We start from the raw sequence: 27,565 nt of genomic DNA, 5'->3' as shown, positions 1-27,565 counted from the left end.
GAAGTTGACATTTTATTAATGTGAAAGTTTATTATTAAAAAAAATACGAAGTATAAATTAATGAACTAAGTGAAAAAGCCAAACTAATATAACACATAACAGACCTCGATAGATACACAGATTCGCAATGGCACCACTCATACGGTTTTCAGATTAATTTAGTAACCGATGCTTCGTGGTATCAGATGTCGGGTATAAACAGTTTTGACTGCACACTTAGATGTGTTTATAACGTACAAGGAAGGTATTATGATGGCTGATTACGTACCATTTGTGAGTGATCTAGCATGATCTAACTGTTAGCGGTCTGACCACGAACCACATCGTATGAATTGTCATACCTGTATGTTCTTATATTCAGGTACTTACATAATGATATTATTATAAGTAACTGGATCAATTTCAAACCTAACCCAACACTTTGTTTATTAAAGTTATATTTGAAAGTGTGGAGGACGTTCTATATACAACTGTCTTCTAAGTATCTACATCTTATAAGAAAGGATATATGAATAAACTCGGAATTGAATAGTGATTAGGTAAAGACTATATATAGACTATAGGTAGCAGCTTATAGGAATCGTAGTTTTGAAGATTTTGTCGATTTTTCCATGGATAAGGGTCACCTAATTTTCGATAAGTAATCACTGTTAACCATAAATATTCCTAACCCTAGAGGAATTATTAATTCATTGCCTCTTTTTGTTACTGCACGATGAGACTATTTTGGATATGTTGAATCATTTAGCTCATTGATTTAGTTTTGAACATTAACGTATAAGAAGTTAACTCTCATGTTACCTTCATCATAGCAGTTAGCCAGAGCTCAGAGTCACTGTACAGCCTGCCCTTCTCAAGGCCGTGCCAGTGTCCAAGGCCGAGGCGATTGTTTTCAATATATCAGCTTACCAAAGAGCGTACTATTTTTTACACAACCGGTTTATCCTCTTTTCAAGTGTCATTGATATCATAGGTACAAAGCGCCCTAGGGTACTAAGTGACGGCAGTAATTGTATTTAGCGATGAATCATGATGTGAATTGAACATTTTATGTTGCGAGGTTGTTGTATTAATTTTATTGGATTTGATCGATCCTCAACTTTTATTATATTTCTGCAGTTTTCGAATTGTTGGTTATTCATGTTCGACCAAGGACGGCTGTCATCAGACCGTGACGATCCATTACGAGGGGGAAGGGTCAATTGTTAAATTCCACTGGTAGCTATAATTTTACTGATTTCGATGCATGTGAAAAGCTAATGAAATTATGTACCCAGTGTGAATGCTATTAAAAATCATTTTTAAACAAACAACCTTAATGTTTGAAACAACGACAATACAGCGATTTGAAATAGTTAACTGAAGTACTTTATTCTAGCACCCAGAATCCTTGGTAGCCGATCTTGACATTCAATAGTTAAGATATTCGCTTATGCTTGCAAAGCGTGACTCACATGTACCGGAACACGTACATTATCTACCTCCGTTTCTCGCCTTGTTGGTTTTTACTTGTATTTAATTTGTGTGAGTGTATTTGTGTGCATGTGTGCGTAGCGTGACGTGCGCGTCTACTGACTACCACACGTAGGTATTATGAATTTATTCTCAACACGATTGTTCAAAACATAAATCGGTCAAGGTGCGAACGTACACTTGTGGGATTTCTGTTCTGTACTGGTACACATGTTTTATAAAATTGTTCGTTTTAACAAAACAAACATTTATATAAGAATCTGGTTAGACCAGAATAACAACGGCACGTAGTTTTCATGGGTGTTATATTTATGTTATGGCTGTCCAGAAATAACGTTCAGATTTTTTTTACGTTTATAAATATGGTCAGTCCGCATTTTAGTTTCATTATTTTTATTTTATTTATTTATTTTATTTCGAAACACCATTAGATAATACAATATATTTAATGAAGTATTAGGGTAAAGATGACAGTGTGTTTACCTCTTGAAGTTATTAACAGCTTACTCCAAGAAAATAATTCGGTACTTAATTGGATATGTAGTAATAACTTATTACTATTTTTTCTGTTGTTTTTTTTTTTACTATATGAATTGAATTGATTGAATGAATGAATATTTGAAGGAATTATACGTCCATATATATAATTATGTTGAAATATCCGGATAGACTTAGGTATGTTCAATGAAATATTATTCTAAATTGTGTGTAAATTTATTTGTATTAAATCTGTTTTTGGCATAATGTGGTAAAGTATTTATATCCCTCCTTGTACCCTCCCACTAGCGTTGGCGGCACGCATTTAATGCGTTGTTAAACCCACTCAAGTATCATGTGGGATTCAAGCTCAACGGTGAGAAATATGTACTTATGTGGATTTAATTATTGTGAAGTAAATTTCAAAACTTGTGTGGTCTGTTGAGGATAATATTACGAGATTGTTTTAAAATAGAAATGCCGTAGAAACATTGAAATGCGATCGTAACTTATTAACTTGCAAAGCCGTTATATATAATCAAAAGCCGGCTGTCATGCATCTTACCTATATGACCTAAGAACATACCAGAGTTTTGAAATGACGAATGCTATTCAATCTCAATTTCCTAATTAATGTTTACTATTGTGTTACTGTTGTTTATTCGTGCTTATCTTTTAAAAGTATAAGGTACATCAAAATCGCCATATGCCTTAAACCTTTTTGGCTAGATTCCGGGCTACCTGACTCACAAGGTTAATGAATTGTCAGTTTTATTGCGCACCTGTTGTGATCTCGGCCGTGGTCGTTGGCATCCGCTTCCTGTGTCCCCCTCCCGCTCGGATAACCCCTTACGTTTCCAGGTACCGCTTCCGTTCTTTTAAACCAAAGCCAAACAGGATTTCGTGGAATTCTATCTCGTCTGTATGTAAGCTTGACTAGTGTTTCTATGGACATATGATTAGTGTTTATACATATAGCTTATGTGTTTATTAAAACTGTGTCAATACAGAGACGAGAAATCGAATAGAAGAGTCTATAATCGCTCTTTAATAACCCAAAATGGACCGACAGTGATAATTATCTAAAGTAAGTAAGTTCAGATGATATGAAATACCTCTAAAGATTGAGTTGTATGATATCGGGAAATCTAATATATCTAATAGCTGTCACATGTGTCCAATTACAAGATATTAAAAAAATGTGTCGAACAGTTCAAGGACGAGTTGACACAAAGCGGCGACTTACACGTTTTTAGAATGTGAATACATTTAGGGATGTTTGATCAAGAAGTTTTCTTGAAGGTCACACGGTAAACCAGCAGTACTACTTTATTAGCCCTCGTCGGTTCGACCTTCGGCTTAAACTCGTTCGTGTTACGTGTGGTCTATTGTTTACATTAAACGTCCTAACTAGTTAAGTTGCCTTTTATGATTTCTATATTTAAGGCCTTAATGTAGTTTTAAGGAAGGCCCACATTAAAACTTATGATGTTAATGTCCTAATGTGATAATGTGTGTGAGAGACTAATTGCTTGTTGTCAGCGAGGTCACGTCGTAAAAGGATGTTTCTTGTCATTTATGGAGCCGAATGATGTGGACAGTTTGATATAATTATCCATTTGTTCTTATCTTTAATTGATTTCTTTTTATTCTAGTTAATGTAGTGAAATCGACGCCTTGTTGATATTATGTGCGAGAATGCATTTCACTGTTATTCTAGAAATTAGAGAGTGTAATTATGACTTATTTCACTTTCAAAAATTAACACGTTCCTCATAAATTATATTTTTGTCTTTCACGACACATATCGATCGTGTACGTAAGTGCGCTATTCGTGTGCTAAGCGCATGAAAACACAATTTATCTATTAATGTGCTAACTCTATCGAGACACCGGCGCGGCGTGCGGAGTATTTTTTTTCTGTTTATTATCATCCGTTCATTGTATCTGTCAACGTCGATAATCTAGTACATCGTCATTATCGTCGGCACGGTATCTCGTTTGTCGCGGGGGCTGGTTTTTGTGTGCACCATCCATTACGGACGGAAACCGAGTGGGCTGCGTGTGTGCCGCATACAGCGTGTTCTTTGTCATTTTGTACGCGACTCGAATAAAACCCTATGCCTCCAGGAAACAGGTACACGTGCTAATTGCACCCGCAAACGGGCTTAGCGCTCCACGATTGCAGTTCAGTGTCTCACAGGTATTTATAGGGCTTCTTATCACGTATCAATGCGTCGTGATAAAGTTATAATATCGACACGTCATGCGGCGCGGCTCGCGCTCGTCAGACGTGAGTTAGCGCCACTATCCCTCGTTATTTTCATGTGTTTTATTGAGTGTACGTGTCAGAAAATTTAAGTAGCCCAATGCGGCACATTCGGCTAGTACACACATAACACTTATTTCAAAGCGGCTTTATAACATTTTCGTCAGCGTAAAGTGTGTTTTATGCGTCCTGTCCAAGGATGTTGACATATAAACACACCAAACTTGTATATTTTATGTCTTCAACAATTACCACGGCTTGTCTTTGTAGGTAGTTTGTAAGGTCATTTCTAAACTCTTACCGGTGCAATAATACAGTAAACGAGGATGTTTGTTGAGGCCACACGGACATTTTGTCGTTTTTCTCCTCGTCTTACAGTTATTTTTGTGCGGCACGCTGTGTTCAATTACAAAGCAAATTGTGACAATTAAAACGTTCGTTTCACTCGAATGGTACACGCTCGGTGCTGCATGAGATCACTCATGAGCTCATCAGAGTCTAACAATCAACATAGTATTTATCTGATTAGCATCTCATTTATTTACTTCTTCATACAGAGTGCCGCTTGGTGAATATTCATTTAATCTTTGAGAGTGAAACGATGTGGAGTGATTAAGGTCGCGCCACACGCTCGGGAAGCTGCCTCTTTGATAACGTTGCGTCGTGTACGATTACTGCGGTTGAGCAGCGTTTGTGTGGTCGAGCCCCGGATGAGGGATAGAGTTCAGTAGCAAAAATGTCACGACAACCCGTACATCGAAAAACATGTTAAATCCCACGGCTCGTTTATTATTTCTTTAGTTTTTATTTGTGACTTCATTCAAGAAGGAAAATGTGTTATTTTATGTTTCATAATTGCTTTTCACATCTACTTGTTCCAGTAAAAATAAAAACCAAAAGAAAACAAATCCAATTAAATCATCTCTATAGTTATTGATAGCGAAGCGCAGATGCGATATGTGGCTCAAATCCACTTCTCTTTTACATTTTGTTTTTTCTGTGCCTAAATATAATGGAAGATGAATCCATTAATAAGGATTCGTGTAGATAACGTCTTGTAGTTCCTCAAAAATATAACTACGCTGGAAAGTAAGATAACTACAAAATAAACATGATGTAGCTATGAAGTTTTATTAATCCAAATATTTGCAATATCTGACTATGGAACAAATTTCCGCGTACTATCCGCATGATGGCAGATGTCATTAAGGCGTATCAAAAAACCAGGCGTGTCACAGAAAGCTGGACATTAGATACACCACCAGACTAAATCTATCCTGCCATTAACCCTTATTTGCATGGCGTATATCTGTCGTAAAATAATCTTATACTTTAGATTATACAATAGCATCGATGCATCGTAAAAATGAATATTTATCGTGCAACGTTCCACTATTGATAGTGTAGCCACGTTTTTTCCTGATCCGTAGAGTATCTGATTTTATCTTGATTGTCAACACACCCGGCGAATTGTCCCGGACATTGCACTCTGTCGTTCTATTTATATCGCGTTCTTGGCAACATTTAAGCTTTTCATAATAATTGTCATATCTTTGCACTCGTTTGTGTTCAGCCATGTGACTGAAGTCTTTATGGCTTCTATGTACTATATGGATGATATAAAAATTAGGTTAATAACATTGGCTAGATTTTATAAATTTAATATTTGTTTAACTAATGCCTATATGTATAATATAAGTATATTTTTATACGGTGTAGTGCCACTTGATTGGAAGTGAGGTGAGGTCTAGTAGAATGTCGACTGACGAGAGGTGATTACTCTTTGATAATCGACACAATTATGCCGGCCTGTTGGAATCGGATGTACACAGGCTGATTCCGGAACGCAACACACTTACGTGGGCTACTGTGGCGGGTTTTACCACCTTGTGTACGGTGGTCGCTATCCGGGCGGATATAAAATATATCCTGCCACCAGCAATGCGTCCAATGGCGTATCTGTTCTTTTCTCTTGCTCACCGATGCTGTGCAATTAGTTTTTGCAATTTTTCGCACACAAACCGAATGTTTAGGCTGAGCGTTAACGTGGAATTAACTACAACTGTACTAGGGACGTGTCTCATAATATCAAGTAAACGTTTTCCATCAGTAACATATAAAAAGTTAATTTATGTAGGTACTCTTTTGTTTAAAATTTATTTGAAAGCTTGACTTTTGTATTTCTTGCCTTGATTTACATTCTTCGATTAATGTTTACTCAACATGAAATTGTGTCTACTGATAACACATTCCTTAGAAATTTTAAGGAATTATACATATATTTAAATAAAACATTGTTTGTTTATATTTGAAATATTGATTCATACTACAGCTCAGGATGAAATATACTATCGCGAGTACCTAAGATGCGCGCCGTGGGAGAGGTCGGTGCTCCCCGCTGACAAATTGCACGACTTATATAAGATCCATTTGTTTTTACTAAAACCACGCCGGGTTTCGCATATTGTCCGTGGCAGTTACAAAGTTGACTTAGGAACCTTGTGGAAGATTTGTCATAATAAACCCATTATCTAACGAATAAATTATATAACCAAAGTTATGATTCTCATGTTTAAGATTATCCATAAAAATAATAGTTGCTTTATCAGTTTAGGAGTGCTTTTACTTTAAGCAGAGTTTAAGCCCATAGATTTAATAGCATACCGTAGTCTTTGTCTACGTTACAGAATATAGATTTAACACAACAACATAAACCAAATTATATAAAATGTTCACACTCTTCGACGATAGGGCCGCCTACGAGATAGTCATCATAATTTAAGTCGTATTAATAATAGTCAGTACGACTGCAGGGCTGATATTTCAGGTTCGATTCCCGGGCTAGGCAAGGTAGTATTGGGTTTTTCTACTCAGTATCAGTCCGAAATCTGGAATTTGTGCCTGACATGGCGATAGGCTCGCCTCCTATCACACCAGTCGCGGCTCTGCTTAACCTTTCGGGGATAAAAGGTGTGAGTGTAGTGTGTGTAATAAATATCATATAGCCAAACATTGAATGAATGAACAGCACTGTATAACACGCAAGTACGTTGTAAAAACTATGAACAAACAGTAAACTATGGTGTTTGTACTGTGTTATCGCGTGTAAAAGTATGCCGTACGCAGGAAGTGATAGTTTGCATGCAAATTGCCACACACGTACTAGTTGATACGCTCGTAATCTACATAATATTTCACTAATTTGTGTACATTAGCCTTTTCTATAAACTTTTAACGGCCCGCCCTAAAGGCGGAATTGACCCAGAAATTAAAATCGGGATCGTGCCACTGCGCCCGCTTTGCGATATGATGAATATTGTACTAACGTATAAAATAACAAAATTGTATTTATAAAGTACTTGATAAATAAGTGTAACACTCAAACATTTATTTAGATTAATTTAATTGTTAAATGACGTCATATTTTATTTTATAGTAATTTTTTTTGTTGAGTTATTTGGTTCACTTCAAACAAATGTTAAAATTTAACCTTTAATACACCTTGTATTTTATTTACCGCGGTCCACTACTGCCATCTGTTATTTGTTAGTAATAAATGATTTCTAAATTGTAATATTTTTCACTTTCGAAATGTTATATTTAACATATTATTAATATGATTATATGATTGAAAATAATTATTGTTTAATATATATATATTTTTTCATTTTGTTGCAGGTAAGTTCACTAAAAATCAACGTAACCAAGCATTGTAGACAGAGGGCACCACTTCTGTGACGCACAGCAATTTTAGCTACTTGCCACTAGATGGCGTAAAGTGTAAGTTTTGTAGAGTTCTAATAATAATCGCAGGGTCAGTATAGTGTGCGGTTTTTGAAGATGAATTAATTGTTATAATTTAATTTAATCGGTATTCAATAATTTAACATCAATTTTATTTATCACGTATGACCAAGCCGTTTCATAATGAATGTACTTCTCGCAACAATAATATTGACATTTGCGCTATCGACGTAACCTCATTAATAACGTTAGAAGCGTTATAGCATGAAGCCATAGCCTTGATATGAACTCAGAACAATACCACCAAGAACCAGTTTAGTAGGTTCATGACCGAAGCGATCGCCTCCCGCATAATGCGGTGCCTTCGTAACTTGATTTATTCAAGTACTCATGTCTTGGGCAGAGCAAAAACAGGCCGAGTAGGAATGAATTACAACCGCTCCATTAAACTTAGTGTTTGTAAAAGACCAAGTAACATAAAGGATGCAAAAAAACAGTCCATTGTGAGAACTAGATATTTGCTGGTATGCCGGCATGTTTCGCTCTAATTACTGGCATTACATACACTGACGCCTTTATATCCAAAGAGTTAGTAGAAGCGTCACTAGTACACTTTGCCGAGCTTATATCCGTATCCGCCAAGCTTGTACGTGATAGGTGGCGACTTTATACTTTTATCGTGCTGGGAATCGAACCCAGAATAACGGTTCCCATCCCAAAATACGCGCTCACTAGTGTAATGAGATATTGGAATTCTACTATATTAATTATATAGGTAAATAATAATACTAATAGTCCTCCTTAATTTGCTATTATTAATGACTGTTAAATTCCACAATTTTTGTGAACTACTGTTATTAGAGAGCATGTGTGTCATGCGAGGTTTTTTATCATGGACCTATCCTATAATATTTGTAACCGATGTTTAATATAGCGTGTTGTTAATTTAACGCTCAGACGAATATGATATCAACTACGCATAGCTTAAAAGCTCAATAAAAGAATTAGACATTTTAGTCTGCCCTATAATATTTCGCCTTATTATGGATTAATGTTATTGTCGTTCGTCGCATATTATTTCTGTCTTTTGATGCGCGAAATTCAATGAATTAAGGCATACCTCTGTTTTGGTATTGTTATTACTCTACATTATAGTTATCGGTAGTATTCGTGTAGTATGCTCAATATAATTTTAACTTTTTTTCTTGTTTATTTATAAAGCGTTCAAAATTTAAAATATCATTTTTTGTTTTTTTAAATATACGACATTTAAGATTATCTAATATTTATACATGGACTGCATGCATATACAGATCAGTTTACATAGATCTCGCAAAAAAATCTGAAATGTAACACGACCAACAACACACAAGAATATAAAGCCAACAAATTGTTTCCAGTAATAAGCAATTAATACGCTAACATGCAGTTTGTAGTGAACGCACGACAAAGTTGTCTCTCGCTCGCATCAACTTACCGCGCACTTTCATAAATACGGGTATAATACGCGATGCACTTGTGATTGTCTAGCCCTGAACTCGTCACGTTTGCTTCGATCAGGGCCGGAGTGCTGGGTTTAGACAAAGAGGGCCAGGCGGTGCGGGTCAATAAAGACAGACGCTCTTATAAATATGTATAGGATATGTTTATTGCCTTCTTAGTACCTCATGGAATACGCTCCCATTAGACCTATTATATGAATATGAAAATAATAATCTAATTAATATACACACTCCTATATAGCACGTACGTCACCTCTTCGGGATTTAAATGAATACCTTACAAATATATATTATGTATTTGACAAATTTTATATTGGTAGCAAAGTTCTATAACTAACTATATTATTGTTTAATGACTTTGATAGGCAGTGAACGAAATTAAAAGAAGCGTTATTTTATAAAAAAATAAATATAGTTTTATTACTTTTTTAAAAATGATTATTTAGTTCTTTTTCCTTTACAAATCGGCCCTAACTCCTCCCCTGGCTTTGGGAACGGCGTAGATTTTGATATCCTTCCAAGCATTATTATTTCCATAGGTCATACCTTTTGTGCGTCTTGTGGTAATGTTGTATCTTCATATCGGCGTAATAAAATGTCTGAACTTTTCCGAGGGGAGCTTTTAACATTTACTGGATGAGCTTTCGCGTTCATAACGTTCAATTGTGTTGCACGGTTATTCTTAGGAGCTTATTTGTTAAGATATTTTACTTCCCTTTCAGTTCAGATGTATCAGTAAAGCCTGTGGAACTAATTTGATTGATTCGTAATTAATTTATGAATAACATCCTGATTAATTTGAAATTTCTTGTATTTGTATCGTTTTGTTACATTTTGCAACTATTGTAACATCATATTAGCCCACAGTAAGTTCTCGGAATACTCAATGCGATGTGCATTGCGTGTGCTGCGTAGAGAACTAAAACAATTGGTTTTGCGGTTATTTGTGCAAGAGCCGCTGTACGTGATTGTCATTTGTCAACATTAGTTAGTTTTGTTGGTTTAACTACCTTTGTTTACACAATACTTGATAGTTAAGCATGAAGTTGCAAAAGACTGATTAAGTCAATCAGTTAATTTCAAATTAAGTATTTATTTCGTTATTTATTTGGGGTATGAATTTGGTAATCGGCTGTGAGGCTGGGATTAAAATGAAACCCAAAAAAAGTATTAATATGTAATCATTGCGGCGGCGATAGCCTATTTGGGTGTGGAACGGACTGCCGAGACGAATGTCCGCAGGTTCAAATCCCAAGGGCACACACCTCTGACTTTTCTAAAAAATTATGTGTGTATTCTTTGTGAATTTATCGTTCGCTTTAACGGTGAAGGAAAACGTCGTGAGGAAACCTGCACATCTGAGAAGTTCTCTATAGGAATATCGAAGGTGTGTGAAGTCTACCAATCCGCACTAGGCCAGCGTGGTGGACTAAGGCCTAATCCCTCTCAGTAGTAGAGGAGGCCCCAGCTCAGCAGTGGGCAAGTATATAGTATAGGGCTGATATTATTATTATTAGTATGTAATAAATATAATTAGAGGTGAGGCGCGGGGGTGGATTTGACATAATGAAATTATCCACAAAGTAAAAAGTTAAAAGCAATAAATTTTATAAAACGTATAAACATGAGTAATAATAGTTACATGACATGAGCATATTACAGGCGAGTGGCGACCAAACTGTTGCCACTCAGTAGACCGGCCTGTGTACCCCTGTTGAAGTGATCATGTTGAGAGAAAGACCTTCATATCATGCAGATAACTACCGAGTAATACTATAAGATAGAAAGCATTCTCCCGGTTGCGTACGCCAAGATTCACTGAATTATGTATCGCCAAACCATTTTCTTTTAAAAATAAATAACAATTTCCGAGAGTACGTTGGCACCAAGTGGGTACCAGTTATAATTTATTTTCGTGATAAAAAATATTTTTTTGCTTACATACGAGACCAAAGGCTTTGTCCATAATATTATCATATTTTTGGGAGTCGGCCCCATTTTTATCGCTTGGAATATTCAAACAAAGGCATTTTAAATAGGAGGAGGGCTGGCTCACTTAACCAGACCAGTAAGTAACGTTAGTAATCCTCCGCCGAAGACTGCCGAACGTGAACGAACGTAGCCGAAGGTTTCAAACATGGCGGCGGGAGTGCGCTTGACGCTTGTCAACAAAGTTACTCGACTCCGAGTGCGCGACCGGTCGCGATCGCGCGCTTTGCGTTCTTCCGATAGTAACCGTTCGTTGATACCAAATCGTCGGATACCAAAAGTTCATATTTCGGTGCAGTGTGTGTATTGGTTTAATAAAATTAGAGTGCATTGGTGGAGATTGTTTTTTATCGTTCATTGTTTATGGTATGTTAACGGTGTTTAAAAATATTTGGAGTATTGGAAGATAAAGTTTTCTCTACTTGTTTTATAATTTCACATGTCGCACATGTCATAAGTATTGTATATTTATATTGATTAGATTTATGACAACAACTAATTAAGTGAGAAGAGTAAAAATAACTCTCCATAAATGTGAACGCAAAAGCTCATTAAGATTCGCTCATTAATTTCTCTTACACAACTGACGTGTTTTATATTGAGTTGCATCGATGCTGCGGTAACTTTCACCGAAACATCCGACTGCATCGGTCGTAGGTGGAAACTGATTATCATACTTGTCCTTACGTTTATGCTTCCCCTTTCCCTGGGACCCTTTGTGGCGCGAGAGGCGAGCGGACGGGGACCCTAATGTTATTATTTCACCACTGGCCGGAACATTTCGCACGTGCTCGCCTTTCAACTTGTTGCACAAAAACGCACATACCGAATGGTCACGTATTGTCACGGAAACACAATGGCTCATATTTCTTTTAAATGTTTGCTAAACGTCTTTATATGTCCTGGAAAATAATTATTTATGAATAAAAGTTGTGTGTTTACGATTCTGAGTAATCGTTATGGAAAATAATTATGTTAGAATAAATGTGTTTAGTAGGAATTTTGAATAGTTTATTAGTAATTTACTATCACCTTTTATATATTATGACACTAGCGTCTGGGATCCTACGACTGTCTTAAGATTAAGTCGCCGTGACGTATAATTTTCACCTTTGGCGATATTAGGAGTGTGTGTCTCCATTCAAATGCACGTGAAATACTCCCTAAAGACTTCAACCTCTAGATTCACCGAATAAATAATATCCCTTGAGCATCGTAATATAAAAAGAGCCTAAGCATCAAAATTGCAAGATATATTTTCAAATAACACAAACAATTTTTCAATGTTATATAACAGAAAAGTTATTGCCGAGACAGGAGCCTTGGACGCAAGTTAGATAAAGCTTAGCCAAACATTTATTTCTTAGATGTCCGGACTACTAGAATAATGGTGTCGTTTGTTTTATATGAGATCGTTATAAGTCTGGCTAGATATTCGCGTTTGCGTCTAGACGCGGCCGGCGGGATGCCGCGGGAATTCTCAACTCCTCCCTCAGAAGAGAGCCTTTGTTTGGACTGACAACTCCTTGAGGAATGCGTGAGACGTCTTGCGTCACACCCAAGGGCATACGAATGCCTTTGTTTAGAAAGTTGTTGAAAGGCGGAGGTTTTTGCAAACGTATAAAGCAGATATGGAATTTGTCTTAAAGTATTCATACAACAACCACCTAAACCTTTTTGTAATTCGTCAATTATACTGTTTGTGGGTTGCATGAATAAAACATGCAGATAGCCAGGACATGAAAGATCTAGAGTTCCGTATCAAGAGTGCATATCTTTTGTATGTGTATTATTAAGACCGTTCTCAGTGAGTTTAAAGCTCGGCTTTCAAACAAGGTTTTCGAGTTTTTAATGGTAGTGTTTTGTTTTAGTGATACCGTTGTTATTAAAATGTATATAATAATTTTTTATGACTGTTTTTTACATACATTTTTCTAATGAATCTACTTCGTTTATGCGTGATATGTAATTATACGTGATCTCTAACATTGATGTATAATTAACTCAAGTTCTTATGTTGATTAATCCAAAATAACATAACATTTTGAAGATTTAATATAATGTAGGTATTAAAATCTATTTGAAAACGTGAAATGCGTAGGGAACGCTTAAATTTATCATTGGGCTAATAAATCCAAATCTTTGCTATCGGATCGTCTTCTTTGTGAAGTAATCCGCTTAGCGAGTTCGCAGTTTCCCGTTTTAAAAGATCTCTTAATGCCTCCCGAGATAACAAAGATTTCAATAGAAATGCGAAAACAAAGTTTTGTCGGCAGCGCTTCTGTAACGTCGAAAGTAGTTTGCGATGTTTCAACAAGTTTATAAGTCTTGAGCGTTTATCGTATTTTTATTCATCGCGGGTATAAAATTATTTTATCTTGAAACTTGAAAATAGTTTTGCTGAATAATATAATTTCAACGTAGGATGTCTGACTGAAACGTAAAAAAAGCGCGTAGGCGCCGTGTAATCCCGTTTGCCTATGCACCCACGCTGTGTGTAGACTTTCTAAAAGCCAGGGCCGTTGTCGGCGAACTGTTGTTGAAAAAAAGTGCGCTCGTATGAGTCACCGGTTCGGTTCCATCGGGGTCTGGGTCACATTCCAGGCTGGTGCCGCCGGCGTATCGTAACCGGACCACGTTCGATTCATGCGCGTCTCGCTTCGTCTCGACTCTTTCTCGTTTACGTAACACATTCGAAAACCCTTTGCGGGGTAACGAACTTTCAGCGTCATTAAAATTTGCGAGCGAAGGAAACTCGCGGAAGACGCACGGTGTTCGCGTTCAAATTTATTACTCAGCTTTAAGTCAAATTGGGCTCGTTACAAGAGTTGGATGTGTTAAGGCTCTTTGGAAATTTGCTGTGCCACTGATTAATGATTGAATTGATGATCACTGATCATCTATTAAAGCAAACATGGATGATGCATGGATTAAAGTACAAAATATAAAATACGCCTAATTGGACGTCTGAATTCGAAAGCCGTTCTAAACTTTTACGCATGCGGGTGAGTGCGATTCGTGGTAGGCTTCGATTCCCGCCCGGACAAGGGGACGGTTGTCTTTTTTTGTTCGTTCGCCATCTGCCGTCGTGCAGGTGTCGTTTTACATACTAAGCAGGTGATTTGAATTCGCTTTTCTTTAGTTTTTTTTACTATTAAACTGAGCTATGATTGTCTATCTGGTTGAATTGCTCTTACTTCCGTTCGAATCTGTGATTTGATTGGAATTTCTCATTATTTATTCGTATTGGTATGTAAAGTATTGGATTCATATACTAACACAAAAATATAAAAAATGTAGAGTCATTGGTTTTGCGAATTGGTTAGTAAAATATTTACTAACAATATTTTATTATTAAATTTTTCTTTGTATTTGGACAAATTACGTAATATAATATTTGTGCAGTTGTTCCTTTTATTCAATAATCAAAAATAGTCAACAAAGATAACCATTAAAGAACTTTAAACAACTAAATAGCTACAAACAAGGATGTTATTATAAAATTGTTAGCACAAGATATTGGAATAAACAATCAAACAAACAAGCATCACCTTATTTGTTCAAGAAATTGGTCATTATGCCTGTTTTACGCTCGATTAAACTGTGAAACGTAGTAATCGTTAGATTGTTAGAAAGACGTGTGCAGCGACACGAATCGAAATCCACTCATTAGACAACGCGTGATACAACAATACCGACGAAAAGTCTCAGCTGTGGGTAATTCTGGTAATACTTTAATCACTTTGTTCTGTACAATCCAAATGCTTTCAAGTAAAATGACAACTTTCACCGTTTATAATCTTTATTATGAGATTGTGTAAAGTTTAGAATTCGCCTTTAAGATTACACGAACTTACTTTTTCAAACAGCACCTGTTCTACACCATTTGCACCATTCACTACAGATTTTTTTCTAAATGTCTTGTGCCGGCAGGTGGCACGTGGGCCCGAATTTAATGCATTGTAAAGATTTTTTTTAAGTTTCATCTCAAACATCTGACCGTAGATGATGTTCTACAGGAGGTAAAAATTTTTTAATAACAAGATTGCCTTTTGCATCCTTCCAATTCACAATTTAATTAAATTTAATTGTAGGGGATTATGTACTGAGCACGGACCATAGTAATCCACAATTCATCATCGTTTGTATATCATTAGCCTTTTTTATTCCTGCATCGATGGTGTGTGAATCATGCGCATCGTCGTCGTGTTCGTAATTTTAAAAATTAAGTTGATTCATTTTGAACTCTGCTGCAAACATGCGTTATTACACTCAGCCGGAACTGTGTTTCGACCATTTGGTTTTTTTTTGCGGACCGCACCGAGTGGATTGTTATGAATATTTTATAATTATTCCAGACTTGTACTGTGTTTAAAAGTGACGTATTCCGTGATGATAAACAAGAACATAAATAAGAATCTCGATATTATGAACATAATGTTAACTTGGAGAATAAAATTACTGTATATAATCAGTGGCGTGTCAACTGTGTTGGGAATAGGTAAGCCAAAGCAGAACAAAAAAAAAAACATCTCAGTATCGCATAAAACGAGTGTTAAAAAAGATTTTTACCCGTCATGACCTCTGAAAGTAAGTTCTTGTAATGCTAAATGTCCATAACAATTAGCAACCAATATCGCAAAAAATAAAAATACAATGTCGATTGCCGATACGCAATGATTTGTTTTGAAATTTCGTCATACATATACCAACTCTACCGACATAATTGCCGAAATAATTAAATTAATAATAAATCTGGAATTTGCGCCGCACTTATAATACCAATATTTATATATCTTAAGTATAATTTTATTGTCATTCTCAAAAAGAGAAAGGCACGGACTTTATAACGTATATTGCGGTCCAAGAAATTAATATATAAACATCGAATGTCCGTGTCTGATAGAGACCACACACATAATACCTTATCAAAAATCTCGTCTCTCGAGACATTCGATTTCATGTTTACAAATACAAATATTTTGACAAAACTGGTTTGTATCAGTTATTTCGTAATGCGAGAATGTGTGTTTGTAAGTCTCGTGTGGTGATATTGACCTTTTGCGCTGTTATACCTTTAAGGTAGCATTTAAATCGGTGAATAGATAAACTGTCGTCGGCCAGTCTGGTCGTGACCTTCTTTCAGTGAACGTATTGGGCTATCGGAGCTAAGAGCCGAGCCTCGTCACGATCAGGTACTAAACATAGATCGACTGCATCTTATATCAGTTTTCTAGTTCGTATTATATTTTTATTGAACCTGTGAGATGCAAGTATGCATCTTATTATTCGCTTTTTATTATTAAAATGTACGCTGATGCGCTGCATCGTAGTACTTTATTTACCTTCGACATCACGGAGATAATTGTATATTTTTTTACCGGATGAGCAGCTTGATTAACGTCGTTCACATCCTTCCTAACAATCTCAATTTTTAACGCAACAATATTTTATTTTTAGACGTGATGGTGTGATGCATCCTCGTCAAAGTACGGTGGAATCACTGGATATGAACGTAAATATTTACCTCTACGCCTTTCTGTTTCAAAACACAGATTATGGTGGCGTATAAAATCGTTATTGCACAACGCACCCGCGGCGCCGCCTCCCAAACACGTTTCACTACTCACATTGCTTTGTCAGTATCATTTTGACTTCGTTCACGATTGTCACCTTTGAACTTTACTAGAATTTGAACTCCCATGTATAATATCTTTGTTTCCTTTCAAGGAGCCCGTTTATTTTAAAATGCGTTGCTAACAACTCCCAAAGTAAGGTTTCCTTTTTGTTTAAACACTTAGCAGCGGTGTTGTTGTCCCCATTTCGTTGTCTTGCATGCGGGAGTTGCGCCTCGGTAACTAAGAGCTTTTATCTTGACCTCTCGCCTGCCCTATATCCCGGGGGTGTGATGACACAGAACGTATTCCTTCATATTTGTTAAGCGACCTGCTTCCGGAACATTGCACTCCAAAGTAACCGTGTTGGCTCAGTTGGCTCAATGTTAGGTGAATTTGCGGTCAAATCGATTGAATAAAATATTACGACATTGAAATAAAACTATTTTCTGGATTTTATCTTATAATTTTCTTCCAACTTTTCGAAGACTTTGTAGCCTTTATCGTTACGGAGGGGACTTATATAATCAATAGTTTTATTTCAATGCCTAACATTTACATAAATCTAAGAAATCATTATAAAATATTACGAGCTTGCGTTAATAGTTTGCGAGTAATAGTCATGATGAATTTGTGTAATCAAGTTACATATTTCTGTGTCGATCGAGGTAACAGTATTTAATAGGTCACTAATCATCATTAGTCTGATGTACCTGGCGTATTTCTTGAGATTACACCATGACTTATGAAAGAATATTAAAATTAACATTTTGAACAAACACACTTTGAGCCAAGTAGCTAGTAAAATTAATTTAAAAGTAATTAATATTTGTATAACTCGATACAAGTTACGAAGTGACCGTTTTGTTGGCAACAAAGAACTTGGAATATTTAAATTTGGCGTCGTAATTTATCGTCACCTGCAATTTATAAACTCCTTTATGTAATTGATTGCAAACACCTTGCGCTCAATGCAGGTAGCATGACTAAGTTTTTCACACTTCCAATCACTCTGGAGTTAGTTAACGGACATTCGCCACACTTCCTGATACAACGAACGGTTTCTAATCGGTTCACACTATAATATCCTGTTCGTCTATTCAATAGAAGATACTATATTTATAAATCCTGTACCTACAGGGTTATTTTTACATTGCGTTACTAAATTAAACCACATAGTCATCTTTACCTCTTCTAACATTGTGCCAAAAATCATTCACGGATAACATTTTTTTTCCAATAAATCAGGTTTTTAGTTTTACGATTTTTTAATCATTTTGTAGTTCAGTTCGAATATGGTGTGTAAGCTTCTTTCTAACTGAAAGTATGATGTTGGCGCTCCGACAAACTCTTTTTGTGTAGGAGTAATGGCCCTGAGGTATATCATAAAATTACTTTTTATTTCGTTGGAAGAATAAACTTTTTATTTTACGTCTATGGTTAGAATAAATTATGATAAACTGTTGTTTTAAAAAAGACGAGTATATGGTTTAATTTATTAACGCAATATCAAAATGTTTATGTATATCTTGTGTGGGAGATTGTGTTCGCAACTATTTAATTTTAAGTACTCATCTTCGTATCTTTTTGTCTCCATTTTAAACTTAAGTTTATATTTTACATGCTTGAATAATGTGATTACAATCAAGGGAACACATTAGGCACGAATAAAAGCTCGGGAGCTTTTCATTATATGTCGAAAATATAAAAGTTCCGCATGCAAAACGATATTTAAGCCTAAATTGTATGGAATATTTTTTTGTTATTTTTCTGACATTGAAGGACACTAAATAGGTATAAAATATAAAATATATTAAAAAATCGCGTGAGCTAAAATTATGTGGAATTTTTATCACAGGAAATGAGCGCAATTATGTTATGTTGTATTCGATGTTCCCATGTTGTCCTTTGATAACAGATGTGTATTTTTATATTAAAATAAATTTCAGCTCATTTTTTGCTTTATAATCTTGGATTGCTGCAAAATCCCTGTTTAATTGATAATATAAATGCTTGGTGTTGATTTTTTTCTGCGCATTTTCTCCAAACGCTTAATTTAGAACTTATAATATATATATATATATATATATATATATATATATATATATATATATATATAAAGTATATATAATATAAAGTAATTTCGAAATATCCAGGTTTGTGATTTCTTGCCACTGAAGAAATTTCATGTTATGTTTAGAGTTGCATCATAAATGTTAGTGATCATTACTCTTATAATTTCTAAATTATATGAGCAATTGTGCATAAATATACATAAATAATGTTGAATATTAATTTAGCATCAATCAGTTGGATATATTTGTTTAACTCCATGTCAGTTTTATTAAACTTTTGCTACCAATTTATTAGTACACTGACTGATTTAATTGTTGTTTTTTTGGATAGAAGCATTCTTAAATATAAGTAGATGATGCAACACGTAATGAAATACGTGCATGATTATTAATATCGATTTGATTGTTGACTATTATTGTAGAAAAAATAAATGCCCAGGCACACTCGAAACACATACCTCCATATTAGAATTAACATCAATTACATCAACTTCTCGAAACAAGCCCCGGCATACATACGTAACATTGACCGAAGCACACGGTCGGTCGACAAACCTGTACGTGTGCTGGCCGCATCCCGCCCGTCCGGTTGTTCCGAGGAAGTTAAAGCACCACTACATCTCAATGCTGTCTCAATAAACCTATTTGAAAGTTGGTACAATTTATCTCCATTCCTTTTTTGATTTCAATTCATATTAGCTGTTATTTTGTTTAAATACAAAACAATGATTGATAATGCGGCCAAATCATAATTATAATTTATTAGAAACTTGTGTTCGTATTACGGTATTTTAAAATGAAACAGAATTTATAAAAGAGTTTCTGAAACAATTGTGTTAACAATAATTTCAACAGGAATTTGTTAGTGCTATTTTAAGGTGGTTTTAAAGACACCGCGAATGGCTAGAGCTTTTAAGATGTTATTACGAGTGCTAAAGTGGAAGCAACTTGTTTAATGGCACTTCTGGGAGATACGCGAGTCTAGTTTGTGTCGTTACTCGGGCTTTTATTATACGAGGTGAAAACTATAGACATTTGTTGGCTCTAAACCGAGGTGTCTTGGATAAATGCTATTGTTGTATGATTGTTTTGAACATTATAAATGCATAGGTTAGTAGCGAAGAGTCTATATGTATAACCCGATACCTGTCGGCTTCCATTAATATAGAATTTCTGTAGCATCTAATTATCATTAAAACGATTTGTAGACCGCATTGCAGCATACTAGTACCTTATATATTGTGTCGGGTTCCCTTTAGGAACATATTACCTTTTGCCACTGGTATAGGTACTGGAATGTGTTTTTTAAAATTTCAAATACTCTTTTAATTGGCCTTTGTAGACAATGATTATAAGTTGCTTTATTAAAGGTAATTGAATACAATTCATCAATTAATTTGTGTAATGAAAAGGGATAAATGTTCAAAATAACTCACATCATATAACATTGAAAACAACTACATTATCAGTTTACTAATTAACCTAAACTGCGGTTACACCTATATGAATCACAGCCATGAAAACATGTTGTGCTGTTATTAATTACAACGATAAAAGCTTGATTGCAAGGACATTGATTTCCATTCAAGATGACCAGTGATTATTCCATAATTAAAGAAATAAATTTATCAGTAAAAAATCCATGGATTTAAATTGCAAGGCTTAAGTTAGATCGCCGAATTTGCTCATATTTGTTTTTCTCCCCCGATCCATACGGCCAAGTTTGGCAAAGCGTACATGATTTGTCTAGAAATGTGGGTGTTTAGAGTCGGATCTGGTCATCGATTACTCGGCGATCCATTTGCGATCCTTCCATCCATAGTTAATTAACCTTCTGTTATAAATTATTAAAATATTAGCTTCAAGTCAAGCTTTCTAAAAGCTGTTTATAAATTGATGTTACTTAAATGGTAACGATAAATGTAATATAATATCTTTTGTAACTACATAATAATATCACACTTAGAAACAAAATAAATAATTGTCAATACATAAATCAAGAAAGAAAAATATTTTTCTTTGAATTCACTCGTAAACAAATTTGTAGAATTAAGTCAGAACAAAATCATTAGCATGAATAATAAGCATCGTGGGCGTTCACGCTAATGATGGCTACTGGATAAAGTTTGAAGGAAATTGTTACGATCTATTTTATTGACCTTTTTGCGAGGTTTTACATCATAAGCCTTGGATTTGTAAACAATATTAACGGTGTTAACTGCAGTGTGGGAATGGGCGCTATGGTTTATGAAATTCTTGAAAATAGAGCACCAAGTGTGGTCTCATAGTTCTCAAGGGTTACTTTTGAATGTATATTCTGTTAGTGACGTATGTAGGTTGTAACCTCATATTGAGATCGACCACATAGCGGTTACAATCTGACGGCCAGCTGTGATTCGGAGCCGCACAGAACCATCAAGTATGATATTTTGTCTCTCCATCACTACTTTTGGTTGTAGGAACTTTACGCATCATATTTTAAATATAAACAATGATTTAAGAATTTATATCGAAAATTGTTTAATAGGGTTAGTCCGTAGTAGAATTCGCGCTGACTCATCGCGGTTTAGATGGCAAATTATATTAGCGGTCAGTCTGCATTACTCATTTACGTTTGTTCTGACCGCTGTAAAACAAAATAAATATATTTTTTAAAGTGAATAGATACACACGTTAATAAAGTGTTAGATTAAGTTAATTTGGATTACACAATCTCAACGGTTAGTGGTTTTATGTTATTTGTTGCATTCGGCAGGCACGCGGTCGGAATTACTTGCGAAAGCGCTGAGGAACTTTCGCAACAGTTTTAGTTTGCTCGACTTTGATCATTGTCAGACGATTATGAGTCGTTATTTGCTCACGGCTCCGTCGGCTAAACACTTAAGTTCGATATTGTTCTTAAAATAATGCCGTTTTCGGTTAGTCTACTTAGTTGTGAGCCAATTGTACATGGTCACTTCTACCACTTGCTTATTCTTTCATTTTTAAAACTACTTAGAACCGTTAAATATGTTTATTAACGAGAAATGTTGTTAATATTAGGTTTATAATCTTGCGTAACAAAAGAAGTATTTGGATTGATAATATTGTTTATTTGTTGCATTTAGTGATTAATGGATCAACATTAGTTCAACTGCATTTCTTCAATGTTCTGAACTAATATTAACTTAAACACAACTATCATTTTCTAGAAACTCGTATTGAATTGAATATGCCTCATAATTATGTAATGGTTAAGTGATTCATACATTGAATTATAATTGAATATATGGAAAAAGACACAACAGTACTTTAGCATTTAACCTTCTATGCAATATTTATAATTGGAGTGCATTCGAGGTTGGAGTGATTGTATTCGAAGATTATACAATACATAAATTATTAATAATTACTGTTTATCCTAGATTAACAGCACAAATAAACTGATGCAACTACAAACAGTTTTGTTTATACTAACAAACTTACGAAGTTAGCTTCTAACATCATACCATGTTGTGTCTAATTCAAACTAACTTTGCAGCGAAAATAAATGTTCCCCTTTGCTCGGCATAAATTATAATGATCGAGCATAGAAGGGATAACGCACGATATTTGTTATTCCATCATACAAACTCGACGAGTAAATTGCGTAAATAATTCCATGTTGAACCGAGAGAGTTCCGTGAGAAAATATTATATCCTTTTGCCCTCGGTCACCACATTGTGCTGTTTTATTTCGGTCTCAATATTTCACACTCGGTGCTAACCGCGCGTAATGAGCCGGGTTGGGATGAGCGTGTTTTGTTTTGATATTTTTTGTTGATGATGCTGACGATCTCTAGATAAGTGGTTTACAGGAAGTTGTATGTTATTAAGGTTGACTTTAGGATGCAAAGTTTGTAATAAAAGATAATTCATCCGTATAAAAATATCAGTTCAAGGATAAAGAAACCATAGTTTACAAAATTTTATCGGTTAAACGGTCTATGGTTGTGTCAGATATTTTATATAAATAAATATTTTTTTCTAATCTATGATTTAGAAATTTAGACTTATTCTTGAATTGAATTCTTGAAGATAAACATGATACGTTAATTTTTTTGTCAATTTTACTATGTAGACTAATCTCTGAAACGGCTAAAGTGTTTTGATAAGACTTTCCTTGACAAAAATTTCTAGCCAGAAAAGGTTTTGAAGCAGACGGACTCATGGTAGAAGTTAGTGTAAGATAAATCGCATATACTTAATGTCCTCGAGCACGTTGGTCATCACACATAATGGCGAGTTGAAAGACCCATGCGCAGTCATAGAGCGAGATGTGAGTTGCGCCTGCGCACGCCCGCGCCCATTGCGCCCGCGCCGCATTTGCCTTGAATCATGATTGTCAGCACACGTGTTAGTCGCGCCACTCACCACTGCAGCTTACATCCAGCTCACTTTACGCTTACTTTTTGCTAGCGATGCGTTGTTGAACCGAGTAACCTAGTACCGGTCGGTTATCTGATTATTCTTAGAAATTTGTCGTTGAATATTAGAAGTTTATATTAGATATATTTCGTCTGCGCTCGGGCTTATGTGGTAAAAAAATAGTGTCAAATATGACAATGATTGGTACAAATTTATTATTATGCCCATAATTATAAAATATTTAATTGATGAATAATTATAAAATAATGAAAATAATGATTTTCTTGAAGAAAATTTAAGTTCGATTTATGTAATTTTATACATTGAATTCTGTACCATATCAATGATATATTTTAATGCTTACTTATATTTATTGAATGAAGTAATTAAACACCAATTTGCATAAATAGAGCCGGTTGCTCAGACCGCGGTTTACAATTATAATGATAATGGTAAACTATCATTTTAATTTACTTTTTATCGTTGAAATATAATTATAATAATCTATCGAACATTTTCTATACATGTATAATATCATTATTGTTTAAAAAATACGCGTGCCTAAACATAACATAATGAAGTACCCAAGTTTGACATCTGAGTAAAGTTATTGTGGACGCGCTTGGGTTTATTAAGCCTCTATCTACAAATACACTGTTTGGGGGAGGCCCAATATTTGCTTAGGATCAAAATCTAATTTGGTGCAAAGCCCAAGAACTCTACAAAATTAGTATAGGCGGTAAAGTTAAGATTTACTCGTAAACTGTTTTCTTACCGAATGAGGCGGATTTTGTTATTTTCTTCAGATCTTTGCGCTTCGTGTTGAGACTATAATTTAAACTTTAAGATAATATATATTTTACTTAACTTAATAGTTGTTCCTCAGTAGTTACTGCAAGTGCTCGAAGAACTCGTTCATTCTAATAAGCTTCCGAGAAATCTTTTACTACCTTTTATATGGTAACGGACGAAATGATTTGCTTTTTGATGCACGAATTTAACAAAATAAATTACCAGAGGTTTATTAGATAAGATATATTCATCATTAGTTTTTATCGAGTATTGTTAGCTTTAAAGCGCTTCATTGAGTGATGAATTTTACTGTGACTTAGTGTCATATTATTGTTATAAATTCTAATAAACATTAAAACATGGCAAAAGTATTTGCTAATATTTCTTCATGTATTAACCGTGACTTTGTTAATGTACCACACGCATTACAATTTTTGTTTGAAACTCCGTAATTCACCATTTGACCACATTCGTTCCGCTAGGTTCTGATTCGTCGTACACTCGATCTCGATTGCGAGTTAACATCTCCAGGCTCGCTTCTGCACCGCTACGTCCGGTGATTTGGCGTTTCTTTGAATTAAGTACGTCGAACCTAGTGCAGTGTTAAAATATCTTTGTACCATGCGTTGGGTTGTTGTATTATACAGGAGCTATAATATTATTGTTCGCAATTTTCCCTTCTATTTATCGCACTCAATATTTACAAGTTGCATTTATTTAGTTAAAATCATGTTTTTCCTATAAAAATCCTTTATGTAGAACGCTCTATCAGGATGACGACTCATTGTATTCGCGGAAAAGTACAATCTGCGTTTTGTCCAGGTTTTATCCCAAGCGCGATGAAAAAGGTAAAATCCACATTAATGCACATACCGTATGTAACCGCAAATGTTTTATTATTAATTATTATATCATTTATTCGCTTTGTTTATTATAAGTTTTATTTGCGTTTTTGACGGGCGCAGTTCTACTATATGTTCATTTTTTATTCCCGAATGTTCAGGACGCACGCACGAGTTAATTAAATTAACTGATTCGCTAACTAATTGTGGTATTTACGCCTACATACAAATAACGAGCTCGCCAGTCTCTGAATATATTCACGACTGGACAACACGCCATTCCTCACACAATATGTTAGTATTACTTTTTGTTCATCATTTGCTAGAGTTGTTATATTTTATTATCTCTCTTTATCATGTAGATCATGAGGGTTAATTCACATATTATGTTGTCAGTCAACGCGGTCAAGGAATATGTCCGGTTATGATACAATTTATTATGTCTATGTGCTATATGTTGGTGTTATGTAAGTTATCCGCGTATTCTAGGTTTTATTCAAATGATAAAAGATTCTCGACTATCTTGTAAAGTGAGAGGGATTTAAAAACCTTTGATGTTTACGCAAGCAGATAAATCCTCTATCTCGCAATCATAATGCAACAGCGTTATCTTTCTTACGGTTTGTTTACCTTGAAAAGAAATGCGTCCTCGCTCTTTTCTGTTTGTTTTTTGTATTTTAGTCGTTTATTTTTGCTCGGAAAGAATTCATTTTGTTGGTTAAGTTATTATAATATTTTAATAGTCATAATTTGTACTTTAATTGGGTCATAATTTTACTCTATTTCATAAGTGAACTTGATTGGTTACCGGTGTCACACAATCTTATCACCGCTTGATAAAACAAGAGTCTACATTTATAACGATCGATACTCACATGAGTGATCGATAAGTGTATTGTATTTACTTCAGTTTATATTGGTAGTCTTATGTAATTTGTGTCACGAGTCTTAATTCTTAAGATTTCCATCAAACTACCGATCAAAGAGCTTACGAATAATATAAGTAATTTGTTTGAAAAATAAATTTACCTTCCAATACTCTAAAAGCGCTAATTTTATGTTTGTGAACAACAGTGATAAAAATGTACTAACAAAACAACACATAAAATTGAAAAATCGTGCGCGAACCGTATTAAGGTTGATTATGCCGTGAATAAAAAACAGTGCCTAAAGAAAGGAATAGTGAGACGAATGGATGCGGCGATGCAGCGGAAAGGTAGTGTAGCCGACAAGCGTTAACGCAGCGTGCATCCGTAGCGTGAGCGCGCAGCAGTATGTCGAGTGCGCTGTCGCCCGGCGCCCCGGCCACCAGCGACGACCAGCCGCGACGGCGCTCTGTCTTCTACGTGCCACTGTTCGAGAGCTTTGACAACTACTTACCGCTGACGCCAGAAGAAAAAGACGCGCTCATCACTGGAAAGAACATAGAACACGTCACCGCTAAACCAAAACGGAGGGATGCCTCAGCGAACGGACGATTGCAAATCCCGTCTCGAGGTGATTCATCCTTTACAGAAAGTGAAAGCGAGGTTAGCTTATTCAGTTCAGAACGACGTTTCCGACGGCCTCTATCATCGACGGCAAGCTCTAGTGAGGCGTTGACTAGAGTGTGTCAGCGGGACCTCATCAGCCCTCGGCTCGTTGCTGACAACGCTCTCATTAGATCATCCAAGCCTAGGTTACGGAGCACTACTTCGTGCGAGCCTCGATACGATAGAATATACACACCGCTAGGTGCATCGATCTCATCGCGTAATTTAAACACTTCTACTAACAATATTGGAAATAATTCTTCAATTATGGATTCGAATTTATCTTTGATTCCGGATTCTCCAAAACTTATGTCACCTCCCAAGGAGAAATCAAAGACATTACCACAAAACCTCAATGTGCCATCGCCGATTAGAGGCAGTAGTAGTTCGACTTCTATATTTAGAACGCCCCGAATAACTGTCACGCCCGATAGTCCAAACAAGAGTCCAGGGAAAATGTCTGGGCTGAGTTTCATTCGACGCTCGCGAAGTACAAAATTATCTCGAAGTAACTCCTTACTTAGAAGTATAACTGCGAGGCATATAGAGGAGGGATTAGAAGAACAATTGGCAGTGGTGACAGACTTGACCGAGGATTATGACAAGTTTGTTGACATTAACGGGGGTGAAACTGAAGTGATCGGTGCTCTCATCAAAAAGAATGATGCTCAGATCGCAAACAGTCCCCTGAGTATTCGCCGAGCGTACCTCGACGTGGACGACGACGTCGCCGTACATTCGGGTAAGGTTTCATAGTTTCATTTGTATATTATGGAACAAATTGAAATTTATTCTTCAGCGTAACCTATCATTATACTATAATTTATATTGTAATAATAAACGGGCCATTTAGCCTTGTTTTGTATGGA

General features: G+C 35.5%; 1 protein-coding gene across 9 annotated transcripts in view; it reads left to right on the top strand.

Annotated features, from left to right (window-relative positions):
* LOC115451204 (ras GTPase-activating protein raskol) overlaps positions 1–27,565 on the top strand; it is a 168,385-nt gene that overhangs the window by 123,085 nt on the left and 17,735 nt on the right. The window contains exons 1-2 of one of the 9 annotated variants that reach the window (XM_037444198.1): positions 11,640–11,820; positions 26,239–27,438. The exons of the other annotated variants lie outside the window; for them this stretch is intronic. Coding sequence (XP_037300095.1) covers positions 26,439–27,438 — 1,000 coding nt within the window. The 5' untranslated portion in view covers positions 11,640–11,820; positions 26,239–26,438. Of the gene's footprint in view, positions 1–11,639; positions 11,821–26,238; positions 27,439–27,565 lie in introns of those variants that run through there. 9 annotated transcript variants of the gene reach the window in all.

The sequence above is a fragment of the Manduca sexta genome, chromosome 28 (assembly GCF_014839805.1).
Source record: "Manduca sexta isolate Smith_Timp_Sample1 chromosome 28, JHU_Msex_v1.0, whole genome shotgun sequence".
In the NCBI taxonomy this organism is placed as follows: Eukaryota; Metazoa; Arthropoda; class Insecta; order Lepidoptera; family Sphingidae; genus Manduca; species Manduca sexta.
This window is presented reverse-complemented; position numbering and strand designations above follow the sequence as displayed.